General features: G+C 51.3%; 1 protein-coding gene across 1 annotated transcript in view; it reads left to right on the top strand.

Moving 5' to 3' along the window:
• LOC144731848 (cytochrome P450 2F3-like) overlaps positions 1-16,880 on the top strand; it is a 50,522-nt gene that overhangs the window by 16,396 nt on the left and 17,246 nt on the right. The window contains exons 5-6 of the mRNA XM_078613133.1: positions 209-369; positions 1,304-1,480. Coding sequence (XP_078469259.1) covers positions 209-369; positions 1,304-1,480 — 338 coding nt within the window. The remainder of the gene's footprint in view (positions 1-208; positions 370-1,303; positions 1,481-16,880) is intronic.

The following is a 16,880-nucleotide window of genomic DNA, read 5'->3' on the forward strand; positions in this document are numbered from 1 at the left end:
GGTCCGTTTCACTCGCAGCGAATATAAATACGCAACGACGCCATTTGCAAAAGGAGAGGCCATTGTTGCCAGCGTCAGGATCTAAATTGGCCAAATTAGAAAAAATGTTGCGACAATACTGGCAGACTAGCGCGCCAGGTCACGGGTTAGCCAGGGAACTAAACGACACACTTTGAAACCCCCTCTTGACGTTGGTTTCATGCACAAGGGAGGCCATTCGAGACGATGACCCACATCAACTTGGCGACGGGGAACGTGATCTGCTCCATCACGCTGGGCAAGCGGTTCGACTACAGCGACGCGCAGATCATCAACCTGCTCGAGTTGCTCAACAGCAATGTGCAGACGATGGGCAACGCTTGGGCGCAGGTGAGCTTGCTGCGTGCCCAGCCCGCCCGCGGAAATGTTCTTTACGGGGGCCTAAAATACATTTTGCCGTGGCTGAAAGGATTTATTTTCCACGTGCAGGTAAGCGCCCCCGGGTTTATGTCGGGGATGCCGCTCCTGAAATGGTGCGACGGCACATATCGAAACGACGTGAATCGAGGCGATGTACAGGGTAGGTGGAGGTGGCGGCGAGATGTTAACTACCTCGCCTGGTATGCAGGAGGTCGTGGGTTCGATCCCTACCCTGACGCATGCTGTATATTTGGAGTTTGCATGTTTTCTCTCTCTCCCCGTGGTCATGTGGCAGGGGGTGCCTTGACCCCCCCCCCCCCCTGTGCCAAAAGCTACGAGTTGGGGCCCCTTTGATAACCACCACGAGATATGTTTTCAACGGTTTAGTATTGTAAGTCATAGTTTTTTCTACCGTAAAGAAACGTAACGTAACAGAATTTGCTTTGAATGACAGTAACTTAAATAAAATAACTTTGGACATAGAATAGAACTCCGTTTCTGAGATATGTATTTCATTAGATACGCAAAGAGATATTACTACGGAGCTGTAGTGGCTGCATTTTGCAAGAACGGAGTGGCCCTGCAGCGTTAAATGTCGGAGACCGTGAACGTAACGAAGTTGTGATTAGGCAAGGGGAGCCGCGGTATGTAATAGCCTCTAGGTGCGACCGTGCGAGACAAATCAAATATTGGGGGTTCCCCACCTGACCGATTGCCAGACCTCCTCCCTCCCAAAACTGACAATGTCGTTACTACGCCACTTGGGACAGCCTTTCTGAAACGGTGATGACCAGTCCCATCCAAGACCGGGGGAGGGGGGGGGGACGTGGTTTTGGGGTCGCCTTATTCCTACCGACAGAGCCTTCATTCCCAGACGGCGGCGCTCCTCCTCTCCTCGTTCCAGGTGTACAACGCGTTCCCCCTGCTGAAGCACTTCCCGGGGCCGCACAAGCAGCTGTTCAAGGACAAGCAGCGGTTATTCGACTTCCTGCAGGTCTATATAGATGAGCACCGGGACGAGCGCACGCCCAACGAGCCGCGGGACTACATCGACGCCTTCATCGACAAGCAGGCCGAGAAGGTTTACGGCGTTTCTTTCGCTATTCGCGCCGAGGGATATACGTTCCCAGAGACGCTCATGAACGGCATATTTGGCGGATTATTTTTTTTTTATGAATTAGTTTAAATAAATACGTAGGCCTACTAAGTGGGTGAATATTATGTATCTCTCATCTCTTTTTATCACGTTACTTTCGTCAATTTTAAAATCACTTTTTCTCACCACTTTTTCTCATCACTTTCTCACTCTTCACTTTCTCTTCACTTTATATTATCACTTTCTCGCATCACATTGTCCCTCGTCACTTTATCTCATCAATGTATTTCTTTGCCGATGCAGTCGTGTAAAGTTCCAGATGCGATTCGCAGATAGCCAACATCGCGGATACCAAGTTCGTGAATAACGTCTTTGTTCAATGGCCGGCAAATAAATCACAATTTTGGCGGTAGTTTAATGGCCAGCTGCCTATCGGACGCAGCTGGGCTTGGGGACCGGCCTGATACTGTGGAGTGAACATGCGGCAGATGGTCTATGACAGGAAGGGGAAAAACTCTGGGGCAAATGGCTGCTATTTAATTTTGAGTAACCAGGTGGGAACTCAAAAGAGAGCAGGATAAACTGTAATTTAGAAAGCGTGACCTGAGTCACCAAAACGAAAAGAGAGAAGTACAACAGCGAAACAAATAGAATAAAAAATTGCCAAAGCAATAAAATACAAATCGGAGAAAAAAATCAAACTGTGTTACAAATGACATCGAAAATACTGCCCTGACATAAATGAATGTCAAATAAAATTAATGTTCCGTAACGAAAGTTGGCTCGGTCAAATTACTATAAAGTATCGTTCACCAGTATGAATAAGTGAAGAAACATTCAAATGAAATTTATGTGCTTATTGCACGAGCCTGTAAACGGACAACGATGCATGCGCGTAGCAGAGGTCGCAAACGGGTTTTGATTCCTTACCCGTACCCGTACCTGGCCGCACCAGGGTCGCAATCGGGTACCCGTACCCTACCCGATACCCGGCTACCCGTACCCGGCCGGGTATCGGGTAGGGTACGGGTACGGGTACCCGATTGCGACCTCTGGGATGAAGCCACGTTGCAGGCGCGGGTGGGTTGATTCTAGGAACTTGAATTGTGAGAAGAGACAAGACGTTGGGAAATGAGTGACAAACGTTTACTCACCAGTGACTCACGGCCTACCCGTACCCGTACCCGGCCGCACCAGGGTCGCAACCGGGTACCCGATACCCGTACCCTACCCGATACCCGGCTACCCGGCCGGGTACGGGTAGCCGGGTATCGGGTAGGGTACGGGTATCGGGTACCTAGTTGCGACCTCTGGCGCGTAGACAGCCAAAGAGGGGAGAGGCAGATGGGGCTTCTCCTGTCTGGGTAAAGCCACCTGCAGGAGGGAACGACCATCGCATACGCGGCACGGATGTCAAAGTTGCTTCATGCGTGGATTCGATCCCGACCCTGACACCTGTGTGTAACCACTTTGCACGGTGGTGAGGTATTAACTCCCTCGCCTGGTATATAGGATGTCGTGGGATCGATCCCGACCCTGACACTTGCTGTATATTTGGAGTTTACGTGTCTCTCTCCCTGTGGTCATGTGGGTTTTTATCCGGGTCCTCCGGGTTTTCCCTCCACATTTAGAATCAACATCACGCGTTTATGAGTATTTGGCTACTATACATTTCCACGCGATAAGCCACTTTGTTGAGCTATCATTTGTGGCCAAGTCAATTTTGAAAAAGAACTACATAGCTCAGTGGGTCTTACCTGGTTAAAATAAAATACATTGTTTAGTTTTTAGCATACAGGAGGTCGTGAGTTTGATCCTGACCCTTACACTTGTATATTTGGAGTTTGCATGCTCTTCCCATGGTTGTGTAGTAGAGTTAACTACTCGATGTTCACAAACTGGGAGAGCAAATCGTTAACAAGGTTTTCCCGCTCAAACTAACGGTCAGGGTCTCACAAGCTGTGAGAGCTGACCGTAAACAAGGTTTTCCCGCGCGACCAAACGGTCAGGGTCAGATAGGGTGAATTGGGATCGAAAAGCAGATTGGGAACGACCAATCACAGGGTTCCACAAGGTGGCCGGGGATTGGACAACCCGGCCACGAACAAGTATAAAGCCAGAGCGCTCAGAGCTCTCGGGGAGTTCGACTACACGAAGACCCAAGACGGCGGAAGAAGCCTAGGACCCTGGACCAAGCCCTCCAGCCCTTATAAGGGCTAGGGTTCAGAGTAACCAGTGGTCGGGGAGACATCTCCCTAGGTCCAGTCAGAGGACACTGGAAGAGCGGGGTATTAAGTAGCCTGTAGGGTGCGGAGGCTTGTACGTTCTGAGCGTAACGGGTGAGGGGACCGTATACCCCTCAGTGCATAGGGACTGTGTTCATAAGACGAAATAAAGTGTGTGCTACAAAAGACGTTGAAGAGTCCGTCTGTACAACACTACAGTTGCATGGATTTTTCTTCAGATCCTCTGGGTTTCCCTCCACATTTAAAAATAGACAGGAATTCATATTCTTCATATCACCTTGCCATAAATAGCAGGGGTAACCAAAATATTTCCAAAATCATGAACAAACACAATATCCAGGTCCAATTTAACACAGTACATAAAATCCGTGATTTGATCTCATCTGTGAAGGACAAGATTCCTGACATGCAATATTCCGGTGTATACAAACTAAGCTGTATCTGCGGCAGCAGTTACATTGGAGAAACTAAGCGACATGTCTCAGACCATGTTCGTGAACATAAGGCAGATTTGAAACACGGTAGGACCAATTCTTCTGCCGTAGCTGATCATTATTCTAATGTGGCTGGCTCACACGAAATTGATTTCTCTAAAACGATGGTACTTTGCAAGCCTACTGGCTATCAAGAAAGATTTGTTCATGAAGCCATCCACATATCTAGACACAGACACAATTTAAACAGACAAGACAGTTATAAACTCAGCAATCATTGGAAAGATGTCATCAACCACTTTGGGTCATGATTTTATTTGTAATTTCTTGTCAACCTCCACCGTCAGCAGTGTGGATGTGTGGAGCGAGGTGCAATGCCCCCCATCTCTACCCCTCTCTCCCCCTATCTCTCACCCCCTCTCTCTCTCCCTATCTCTACCCCCCTAATCTCTCCCCCCCTCTCTACCGATTCTCTCTCTCCCCTATCTCTGCTCCTATCTCTGCCCCCTCTCCCCTCTATCTCTGCCCTGCTTCTCTCCCCCTATCTCTGCCCCCCTTCTCTCCCCCTCTCTCTTCTCCTATTTCTGCCCCGTCTCTCTCCCCCTAGCTCTGCCCCCTCTCTCCCCCCCTTTGTCTTCTCCTGCATTATCATTGGCTGCCCCGCCCATGCTGCTGACACACTTGGACTGCGCCGCTCAGCGCTGGCTCCACGGCTCTTGTGCCCCACCCACTCCCAGCTTTGGCTCGTCTGTGCCCATGTCAAGCCTTTATAAACAGTTGCAGTTGGAGGCTTGCCTCCCCTTTTCTCTCCACCTGATGACGACCGCTTGTGTTGCGATCGAAACGTCGTGAGTTTTATCTTTATTTTCTATCTACATGACTTTACCGAAAGAACCAAAGAATAGGCGTTTCGAGTATTTGGCTGCTATAAATTTCCACACGATAAGCCACTTCGTTGAGCGATCATTCGTGGCCAGGTCACTTCCGAAAAAGAGATCTATAGCCTCACCTGGTAAAATAAAATAAAAAGTTTCATTCAAGATATCTGTTTGTGGAGGAGGTGATTGCAGCTGCCGTGGCGAGTTCAGATACGATGTCAGGTGGTAAACCCGATGTTTGCGGAGCATTCAGCTTCCCGATGATGTTTTCGTTCTGCCACTTGTTCCTCCGTCAGCCCTCGATGATGCGCGGCATGCGGCCGAGTCTTTCTGCGGCGTTCTCGATTTGGGGTGCATTATTGGGAGGTTGGCGAGGTCTGTTTGGGCGGTCAGGCCCTTCGTCTTGATAGCCGGTGTATTGCCGGAGTGTTACTGCTTCCTGGTGAAGCTGTGCTGGTGAGAACACGTTCCTTCAGAGTAGGCAGGTAGGAACTTGGTTGGATAGCGCGGCGTTCAGGGGGGGGGCAGTTGGATGAGTGGGCATGTTTACCCTTCCCCCCCCACCCTCCCCGACATCGTCAACCAATTGCGGCGTAGCTCAGTGTTCGGTGGGGAGGGGCATGGGTGGGCGGAATTCCGGATATGCACGACAGACAGACAAATAATCCCTGGTGGGCAGTGTGGAACCTGTTGTTCCTACCTGTATAATGGGAGAGAGGACTGCACTGCCCCGGACTGAAAACATATCCACGCAGTAGCCTACAACACCGGTATGATGCATGTCGGTCACTTATTCAAGCACTATCCAGGCACGACTCTGCTTAGCTTCGGAGTATAACCTATTACAGTACAGTCTGTTCTGCTGTAATGCTGCTTGTTGTTTTAATAACGCGAATTAGATATATAACGCGATTAATTGTTAGAGAACACGTTTTTTTTAATAACGCGGATGATAATTGGATGTAACGTGATCGAGTGAACAGAACGACATCGCACGAGTAGGAATACGAGTTTGAACATGCTGCCTTGGCGTAGCATCATCACACAGGGCATTGGGATGGTGCTTGATGATTCTAGATGCTACCCACATGCCTCAGTCTTTGTTCAGCCTGCGTACGCATCTCACGTGTTATCGTGGACTGTGCTTTTTATCCTATATTATTTATAATAACGCAATTTTTCCATAACGCGGTGTTCTTCAGGAACGCAAAAACTACCACGGTGTTAAACTGCAGTTCAATGAAAAAACTTCAACTAAGAAAAGGTGGCGAATTGTTATCTCCCTTGCCTGGAATGTAGGAGGACATGGGTTCGATCCTTGATGCCTGCTGGACAGGCAGTCCCCGAGTTACGGAAGGGTTAGGTTCCCGAGAACAATCCGTACTCCGAATTTTCCGTATGTAGGAAACTCAACAATTTCCCCTCCTACCCGATTACTAGGTCCGTCCATTTTCTATCACTACCTATCTCGGCCTCGCCGTGCGCTGCGTTGCACCGCTAGTCGAGTAGATAACCATGTGTTCAATAAACCCTCGGAGCCAGGATGACCGTCCAACTCCAATCGTCATTTATTGATTGTAACAGGTAAAACTGGTGAGAAAACACAGATACAGCATCTGTTATAATTCGGAAACACCCACACAATTGTAATAAAGGACTCAATCCTGGTTCTGTCTCCGTCGTCCTTTATTCGGGTTCTTACACCTTTCCCGCACGGCCCTCGCTCAGAGCTCTCCCCTTGGCAGCTCCATAGCTGCTCTTGCTCCCGTAGCCTCCACACCTCTGCAGCTCCGCTGCAGATCCCCGGTGCAGTCCTCCGGCTGCCCTCACTGCAGCTCCACCGCTGCCCTCACTGCAGCTCCACCGCTGCCCGTCGCTCCTCCGTGCTTGGTCACCGCTGGCCGACGGTGCCAAGTCTTACTCTCCATATGTGTGGCGATCTCGCCACTCCTCGACCTCCGCCCTGCGTGGCCTCACTGTAACTCTATCTCCCACACTCTCTCTTCCACCCCGCTGGCTGGCGCCGTCATGAGCCCCTCAGCCACCAGGCTGAGGCACGGCGACCACCCAACGCGGTCTCCACTCTTCACTCCCCCGACTGACCCAGATCTCTTCCTGTCTCCCCGCTATACCATCTCCCCCCACGTGACCCTGACTCCTCCCTCTCGGATCGTCACATCCGGCCCGCCCATTTACGCCCACATTACACCACCCTCCCCCGTAGAGAAAATTCCAGCCGTCCTCGGCTGAAACAGAACAAAATAATGCGGGCGAAGGCATCACAACCAGGAGTCCCCCAGACACAACGGAGATTATAACAACAACACAAGTAACGAAAGGGGAGGGATCAGGAACCGGAACAGAACAACAAGAATAATAAAAGCACAAAGCACAACAACGGCAACCGACACGCAAGAATGGCACACGCGCACAACCCAGAAATGTGGTGTCTTCGAGCGTGTCCATGTTGTTGTTCCATCGGCTCGGCTCAAGTCCAACATCAAAGAGCAAGTGGTAGAGCAGAATGACGAACAGGCGCTCAATTGCTCCTTTAAGTCCTCATCCAGTTAGCACACCAGGTAACACCCAGTGTGTGGCAGGCGCCGAAGATCTGTGACGAGAAGGAGAATCCAATCCCTGAGGCACAGCACAACAACGCACATCCGCATGTCGTACACGACAGCCACCCGGCCCCAGGGTAGTGGAGATGATGTAATTCCGGCCCGTTTAAGAAAACACCAATAATTACCCAAAATAACGCGATGGATGCCCCAGTATTTACATTTTAACAACAATATTATTTACACGTGACAACAACAACAAAAAATGTCTGCTCTTACCCACCAGCAGTCCTCCCTTGAGGACCAGCACAGACATCACACGTACACAGCATGTACCCACGGCCACTCTCAACAAAACCCCTAGTCGCACACCCTCACGTGGAGAGAGCCAGGCTCCCCAGCGGTAACGTTTAACTCGCCCTAACCCTCACTGTGGTCGTCAAACCACAGCAACATCCTCTGATCATACTCTCGGCTAGTGCAATTTCGGGGATGAGCAGCAACTCGGCCATGCTCCTCCCTTACTATCCCATCAGCGATGGACACACACCAGCCTCTTATAGTCTAACGCTTTATAGCCAAGGGAAGATTAATCCCTCGGCAAGGCCAGACACCAACGACCCCCCCTACGGGGTAATGTTCTCTTATAGAGACAATAACGCCCTAACCCAGATCCCGTGAGCCCCCGGCACACCAGGTTCAGTCTGCCACCGCACAACTGAACCATGACTCCCCGAGCCATATGAGCACACGGCCCATTAGTTTGAGACATACCACGGAGGTTTCGCCTCCGGGCTGTCAGGTCAGCCATCAGCCATTGGCCGATGTGACCACAACTCGTGCATCACCCAATCAACAATGGCAGGCATAACAGATGGAATATTTGCCCCACTGAGGTTTTTCCCGCGCGCTCAAAATGGCGGCCCCCTTCGCCAAGCGCGTTCTCGCAATACCTCGCGCGCACTCAAAATGGCGGCCCTTTTGCGCAAAGCGCATCGTCGCCATACCCCGCGTGCGCGCAAAATGGCGGCCCAACGTGCGAACACGTGGCCAGTTTTCTCCGTGCGTGCACCCCACCAACGATAGACGCACAGCCCCAGCTTGCTGCGCACAGCAGTCATATCGGGGAATTTTTTACCAATATTTTACCAAACACATTGGTTACACACACCAACTCGCAAAGCAACTCCTGGCTGCATGCAATCAACCGAATGAGCGACGCCACTTGGCGCCAATTTACGGTCCCATCACCATTAACATCTGAGCCACCCACAACGGCGTCATCGCGCACCCTCATCGCGCGCTCTCTCTCTCAAAAAGCGCAATTACCTATAATATACACGCAATCTCGTGTGCATAAACACCCATACAACCAAATTTTTGGGTCCCCCTCGAATTTGTTACCAATTTTCAAACCGGTATGCACAATTAATAACACTCCCAAACCCAATAGTCAACCAATGCATTGCACCCCGTAACCGTACAGAACAGTGTAACAGCACATGCAGTCAGCATATCGTGATCACACGCGTACATTTAAGCACAATAGCAAGCAGATCTGCAGGCAACCAACACACCATTAATCCAGTCGTAACATTGCAGCAACAACACAAATATTCTCTCTCTTGCAACCAACCACATCGCACGCAGCATCTCGCAGCACCATACACCAAAAAAAATATTTTTCAATCAAGCCCGTCGCACACGGTAACCCACAAGATGGTACAGCGCAGGATACCCAACGCTCCCGAGTTAATAATTAACTTCGCCATCAAGATAACAACTCCACACCACAGCGCACACACACAATTTGACACTCAGCAAGCACAGCAGACTCTCCGTCCATCGTCAACACACACACACACACTAATTGACACCGAGCAACAAGCAGATAGCACGTTCATCGTCAACACACACACATACACACAGCCCGAACCGCGCTCCGCACACTCGAGACATGAGAAAAATCGCCCCCCGGCCCTCGAAAGATGGGTGAGGTGTGTGTTAAGGCCGGGTGCGTATCGTTACGACTCGCCCGGGGCTGCAGCAAGCAGAGGACAGCAGGGTGGTAACTTGAGACGCCTCGCAGAACTCGAACGATGACTTGACTGCTCCGATGTCTCGCACCCGAGCCAGGACGGGAGAGCTCCCGCCCCAGCAGCTGCAGAGTCGTCGTCCTCTCCTCGCAGCTCCTCCTCGCAAAACAGCAGCTCACAGCAGGCTGCTCACCCCGCGGCACCTCCAGATGGCAGCGCAAGGCTGCCTCTCCGCCGCGATGTTGAAGATGGCGGCGTCTCCCCGCCGCGGTGAAGACAAGATGGCGGCTTCCCGCCGTTTCTCCCCTGCCACGCCCAAGATGGCGTCTTCGTGCCGCGTGGCAGATGGCGCTGGCAGCGCAGGCAAGGCGGCGGCCTGCAGACCACCATCGGCTCTCCCCACCGCCGTCCTCGGCGTGGTGAGCTCACACAGTTGCGCCAGCACGATTTTCAAGGTCTCCAGCTGCGCCGCCATCTGTCTCAATCGTAAGTCGGATGATGTAGCAGATGATGGCGCAGGAATATTCTTTCTTCTGAGCTGTTTTGACATGCCGTTTCACTTCTGACACCAGTGTAATAAAGGACTCAATCCTGGTTCTGTCTCCGTCGTCCTTTATTCGGGTTCTTACACCTTTCCCACACGGCCCTCGCTCAGAGCTCTCCCCTTGGCAGCTCCATAGCTGCTCTCGCTCCCGTAGCCTCCACACCTCTGCAGCTCCGCTGCAGATCCCCGGTGCAGTCCTCCGGCTGCCCTCACTGCAGCTCCACCGCTGCCCGTCGCTCCTCCGTGCTTGGTCACCGCTGGCCGACGGTGCCAAGTCTTACTCTCCATATGTGTGGCGATCTCGCCACTCCTCGACCTCCGCCCTGCGTGGCCTCACTGTAACTCTATCTCCCACACTCTCTCTTCCACCCCGCTGGCTGGCGCCGTCATGAGCCCCTCAGCCACCAGGCTGAGGCACGGCGACCACCCAACGCGGTCTCCACTCTTCACTCCCCCGACTGACCCAGATCTCTTCCTGTCTCACCGCTATACCATCTCCCCCCACGTGACCCTGACTCCTCCCTCTCGGATCGTCACATCCGGCCCGCCCATTTACGCCCGCATTACACAATGAACACCACAGCATCAGAACATTGTCTCAGATAACAATAGATCCTGGAAGGACCAGGCCCCCACATTACCCCTGAACAACTAGACAAAGGCACAAGCTGGTGTGTTGCATACAGGCACATAGTGTATTCATCCCACTGCACCCCAAATGTACAGCATTACACTTAACACTAAACTGTGGATGAGGCGCTGGCAGCGCAGGCAACATAGGCACAAGTCTGACTCGACCTACTAAATCACAAGTAACATCCACAATAAGGAAAGTCACAGGCTTCGTTACTAACTAGGCCTCGTATTTACTACAACAACTTAACGGCACCATAAAGGCATTTACATTGCTATAACGGTCATTCCAACATTACAACAGCATTTCCAATATTATAGGAATATAAACAACTTACAGATAATGCTTCTTAAGCTCCCACAATGGACAAGTGCGGCTGTGGTCTCACTGAGATGCGATGCGTGCCGCCATCTTGACTTATCTGTGTAATGGCTGACGCCCGCGTGGTACAGTGGAAATCTAACATCGTCACTTCCTGGTCACGTGACCAACATTAGCATAAAAAAACAGGAACTTCCTGTGAACACACGCTCCACATCTGCCGTAAGGCAAGACACTCCCCGTCTGGTATCTAGGAGATACCACCATTTATTTCCTATCTCATGAACAAGTGTATAACAACTTCAACGGGTCGACTTATTTGTCCATATCTTTGCGAGAGAGAAGTAGTACTATCTCGACTATGGGCCTGATGAAAGTTCTTGCGACACCTTGCTTCGCAATCATAACCTTGACCTTTTGAACTTTTCCATCGGCACTTGGAATCGACTTGAGGATGCGGCCCATTGGCCACTCATTCCGTTTGGCTTGGTTGTCCTTCAGTAGGACGAGGTCGCCTTCTTGGATGTCTGGTCTATTAGACTGCCACTTGTTGCGCACTTGGAGTGTCGTAAGGTACTCGTTTTTCCAGCGACGCCAGAACGTGTTCGCGAAGCTCTGCACTTGTCTCCATTGACGTCTGTAGAGGTCTGCAGTGCTGGCTTCCTCGGTAGGTGCTGTGAGCACATCTGTCTTCTGGGTAAGAAGTGTAGCAGGAGTCAAGATGAATGGTGACTCCGGGTCGGTTGAGATGGGGATCAGGGGTCTTGAGTTAATTATGGCTGAGACCTCGGCCATGAGAGTGGTCAAGACCTCGTGAGAGAGCCGTGTGGACCCGACATCACATAGCATGGAGTCGAGAATGCGTCGAGCAATCCCGATCATGCGTTCCCAGGCTCCACCCATGTGCGAAGAGTGGGGAGGATTGAAGATCCATGTGCAGCCTTGGTCACTAAGGTATTTCCTGACAGAATAATCTTCGACATTCTCCGTATTGATCTTAAGCTCTTTACATGCTCCTATGAAATTGGTTTCACAATCAGAACGGAGTTGCTTGGCTGGCCCTCTGATGGCGAAGAACCTCCGGAGTGCATTTATAAAGCTCGAAGAGTCCATGGACTCGATGACTTCGATGTGCACTGCTCGTGTACTCATACAGGTGAACAGCACTGCCCAACGTTTGCTGTTCGCGAGCCCTCCTCTGGTGCGGCGGGAGATGACTGTCCACAGTCCGAACACGTCAATCCCTACAGAGGTGAAGGGAGGTTCCACACTGAGTCGATCGGCTGGGAGGTCTGCCATTTTCTGTTCTTCCTGTTTTCCACGTAGCTTGCGACACCGGATACACTTGTGGATTGTGCTGGCGATGCACCTCTTTGCTCCAACGATCCACAGCCCTGCAGATCGGATTGCTCCTTCTGTGAAGTGCCGACCTTGGTGCTTGACCTTCTCGTGGTAGTGGCGCACGAGTAAGATTGCGATGTGGCTCTGGCTTGGGATTATGAGGGGGTTGCGTTCATTCTCATCTAATTTTGCATTCCCTAGCCGACCACCGATCCTGAGCAAGTCGTCTTTGTCCATCCCGGGGTTTAGCTTCCTGAGGGTGTTAACCCTAGGAAGGTCTTCTCCCTTGTTGATGGCCTTGATCTCACTTGCATAAGCTGCCTGTTGCACACAGCAGAAGATTGATTTCCTTGCTCTGGAAAACTCGTCTTCAGTGCGTGGCACTGTGCAGTAATGCCATCCATTGCAGCTACCAGTGGTGCCTCTCATCGGGCGATGGAAGCAGTCTGCGATATGCGTTAAATGTGCTATCGCTCGCATGAGCGTCGTCCATTTCGAGAAATGTTCAAAATGGTGTGGACTCAGTGGACTTCTCGGTCGCACATTTGTTACGAAAAATGTCACTAGAGGACGAATCTCCTTGTCGGACTCGGGCTCTAAGAGTCCAAAGGTCTCCTTGGTAGTACATGGGCCAACGTCACGTCGTAACAGGAACGCTGGACCCGTCAGCCAGATGGTTTGATTCAGCAGAGATGCAGGGACGGACCTAGTTGCGAGATCTGCTGGATTCTGGTCAGTTGGAACGTAATTCCATTGCTCCGGCTGCGTCGATCTCCTGATGCGCTCCACCCGGTTGCTGATGTAGGTGTAGAACCTTCTGGTTTGGTTGTTTATGTAGCCTAGTATGACCTTACTGTCCGTGTAGATCTTGACCGCGTCCAGTTTGACGTCAAATTCGTCTAAGATCAGTTCCGTCACCTCTGTAGCAAGAATGGCTCCACACAGCTCGAGCCTTGAGATGGTATGTTCCGGTTGTGGGGCCTTGCCGTGGAACTCCTTCCAGAATTCCCACTCGGACGATAGCTCCGAGTCGAGGAACGGAGAGGCCACGGTCACAGCGACCACCGCCACGACCACCAGCAGAGCGACGAGCAGCGGCTTCACCTTAGTCTTCTTCCCGTCAGTCAGGACTGGCTTGGAGAAACGTGGAGGAACAAACTCCAACGAAGACGGTGGATGTACAAGCGAAGTCATGGTGGTTTCTTCGTAAGTCTGCACGGTACAGCGTTGACTTCTCTCGCCGAGTTTCTCTTTCAGCGTGAAGTGGTTGGGGCACGGTTTGAAGAGCGACGTGCGTCCATTCGTGAGCACACTCGTTCTGAATGTTATAATGTGGTCTGGTTTGTGTATTCCCTTAAGACAAACGTCACCTACGATTACCCATCCTAGGTCGAGTCTCTGGGCATAGGGAGCGTCGTGAGGTCCATTGCGTTGGTTACAAACCTTGTGGACTCTCAGCATGTCCCTGCCGAGCAGAAGTAAAATCTGTGCCGCGTAATCCAATGGCGGGATGAACTCTGCTATGGGTTTCAGGTGTGGGTGGTGACGTGCAACTTCGGGCGTGGGAATCTCACTCCTGTCGTCCGGTATCTCGTTGCACTCTGTCACCGTAGGAAGGGCTAGCTTCATGGTGCTATCTATGGTTTCCACCATGAGGCCGCTCGCTCTTCTTCCCGCTGTCTCCATCAGTCCTGAGCATGTTCTGAGCGTGTATGGAAAGGAATTCCCACCCACACTTAGCTGATCAAAGAACTCTGACCTTGCCAAAGACCTGTTGCTCTGGTCGTCCATTATGGCGTACATCCTTACTGCCCTTTCAGGATGTCCTTTGGGATAGACTCGGACGAGGCATATCTTTGAGCAAGATCTTCCTTTGAAGCCTTCTCCACAGACTTCTGTGCATTTGGTTGTGATTGACGAAGTGAGTGCGGCGGTCTCGCCTTGCTCCCCGCCGTGCTCTGCTTCGGGATCGGAAGCCTTAGTGCTACTGGGTTTTGAGTAAAATGTGTGCAGAGCAGTTGCGTGTTTGTCGCTGCCACATTCCTCGCACTTGATATCTGCCTTGCAATTCCTTGCAAGGTGGTTAGTAGAAGCACAGCATTTGAAGCACACTCCAAATTCTTTCAGCATGTTCTTCCGCTCTTCCAATGGCTTCCTCCTGAACTCACGGCATTTCTGGATGGAGTGAGGTTTATCATGCAATGGGCATTGCTTCTCTGGATCCTCTATCTTTTTCTTTGTGGTGGTTGCCTGGACGGAGTTTGCGAATGTCGCAGGAGAGACCTCAGTCTTGTGTACGGAAATTGGCACTCTCGCTGTTCCTCGTTTCTCCGTTGTCCTTTCCATTTTTGGGAGATCTGGACTGGAAATCCCCGTGGTGCCAAACATGAAACTCGGGTCATTTCTAGTCTTAGCCAGGTTGCGGATAAACTTTGAGAAAAAAGAGAATGGGGGGAATGCAACCTGATGCTCTGACTTGTATCTTGAACCCGCTGTTCTCCATTTTTCCTGCACGTCAAATGGCAATTTCTCTACGATGGGGTTCACGCCATGGTAGGTATTCAAGAAAATGAGACCTGGTAAGTAGGGATCAGCCTGGGCTGATTCAAGCTCCATCAAAAGATCTCCAAGCTCCCGTAACCTTTTATTGTCTTGACCAGAGATTTTTGGAAAGTTCTGCAACTTCTTGAAAAGAGCCTTCTCAATGGTTTCTGGGCTACCATAGCACTCCTCGAGCCTCTCCCACACCGCATGCAGGCTTGAGGCGGGGTCGTCAATGTTTGCTGACCGGATCCTCTTTGCGTACTCTGCAGATTCATTTCCTAACCATTTCACCAACAGGTCGGGTTCTTCACTTGCAGAGATGTCTGCATTTCGGATTGCATTCCTGAAGGTAGATCTCCAGGCTCGATAGTTCTCAGAGTGGTCATCAAACTTAACGAGTCCTGTGTTGATTAGTTCACGGTGAGCCAGGTACCTAGCAAAGTCTCCTAGTCCTGCTGATCCAGGGTGTGTCCATACTGGCGCTTGTGAGGCGGCATTATTGGCTGTATTGCCTAGCATGCCGTCATTTGCGATGGCGTTGGACTGTGGGCCCAAAGGGTTTCGATCACGTTGGTTGGATCCCCTTATGTGACTGTCTGGAATGTGGGTCTGACTTGGTGCATCCACGTCTGACCCCACGTGCGCGACGCTGAGTTGGCGACTAACTGCCAGGGCGGGATATGCATTTCCACCATTCCTGTAGACAGCATTCATGTTCATTCGGAGTGGAGATGGCGATGCCTGAACGTCCACCCTTTGTTCAGTATGGTTTGGTGGAGGAGCATTGATGCATTGTTCAGACCAGTCCAAAATATTTTTTCTGGTGAGTTGATCACGGTCCTTGACAGGTATCTGAGTGCCAAACTCACTCCAAATCTCTTTCTTATCCATGTTGGCTGCTGCCTCGAGCACCTCTGCCTGGGCCCTTGCAGCAGCTGCTTCTTTTTTGAGTTGTAGGGTGCTTAACTTAGCATCCAGCTCAATTTTCTTCCGTGTGGCGGTAGCCACTGTAGCCACTAATGTACTCTCTGCTATGCTTGCTTCTTCTTGTATGCGAGCCTTTTCAATTAGCATGGCTTCCTCTTCAGCCATGTAGGCAATACGGGCGCTTGCTGCTTCTGCTGCTGCGCGTGCCTGAGCTGCTGCCATACTAGTAGATGATGTCTGTGAGTGCGCTGAGGCTTTAGATCTTGTGGTGGACCTGGATGAGACAGAGTGCTGAGATCGTGTCTCTCTTAAGCCCTCCACACGGTCCATTGCATCTTGTATCACTGCCTGCACATTATCATCGAGCAGTTCAAGGAAGTGCTCTTGTCTGCGCACTCCCTCAATGCCCTCATCTGTTTTCACCTTCATCAGGAGGGAGATGTATCTATTTGCCAGGAGCTTGTAGCTTGAGCTGCTCACATTTATTCGCTGGATGGCCCGCTGAATTGAGGCCACTGTGTCTGAGGCATTTGAAGCTTCAGATAAATCTGCTTCAACCCGGTTCCATGCCCGTTGTATCCTGGCATCCAGGTCCTGTTTCTCAGCCTCATAGCTTTCCAAGGCCCGTTGCGTCAACCTGACCTCCCTCTGGGGCCTTGAACTCCCTTGGTCCTCTTGAGGCAGGATGGGAGATCCTGGATTGCTTGGTTCACCTTCTTCAGCATCTCTCCCTGCTGAACTGTGGCTTTCCATGCTGCGATGCTTGCAGCACGATTTTAATATAGACTCGTTGCAGGGCTCCTTGCTTGTTGCAGGCTGACTGCAGGGCTGGCTGCAGAGCTGGCTGCAGAGTTGACTGCAGGGCTGGCTGCAGAGCTGGCTGCAGGGCTGGCTGCAGAGCTGGCAGCAGAGCTGGCTG

This window comes from Lampetra planeri, chromosome 40 (assembly GCF_965212315.1).
Source record: "Lampetra planeri chromosome 40, kcLamPlan1.2.h2, whole genome shotgun sequence".
Lineage (NCBI taxonomy): Eukaryota > Metazoa > Chordata > Hyperoartia > Petromyzontiformes > Petromyzontidae > Lampetra > Lampetra planeri.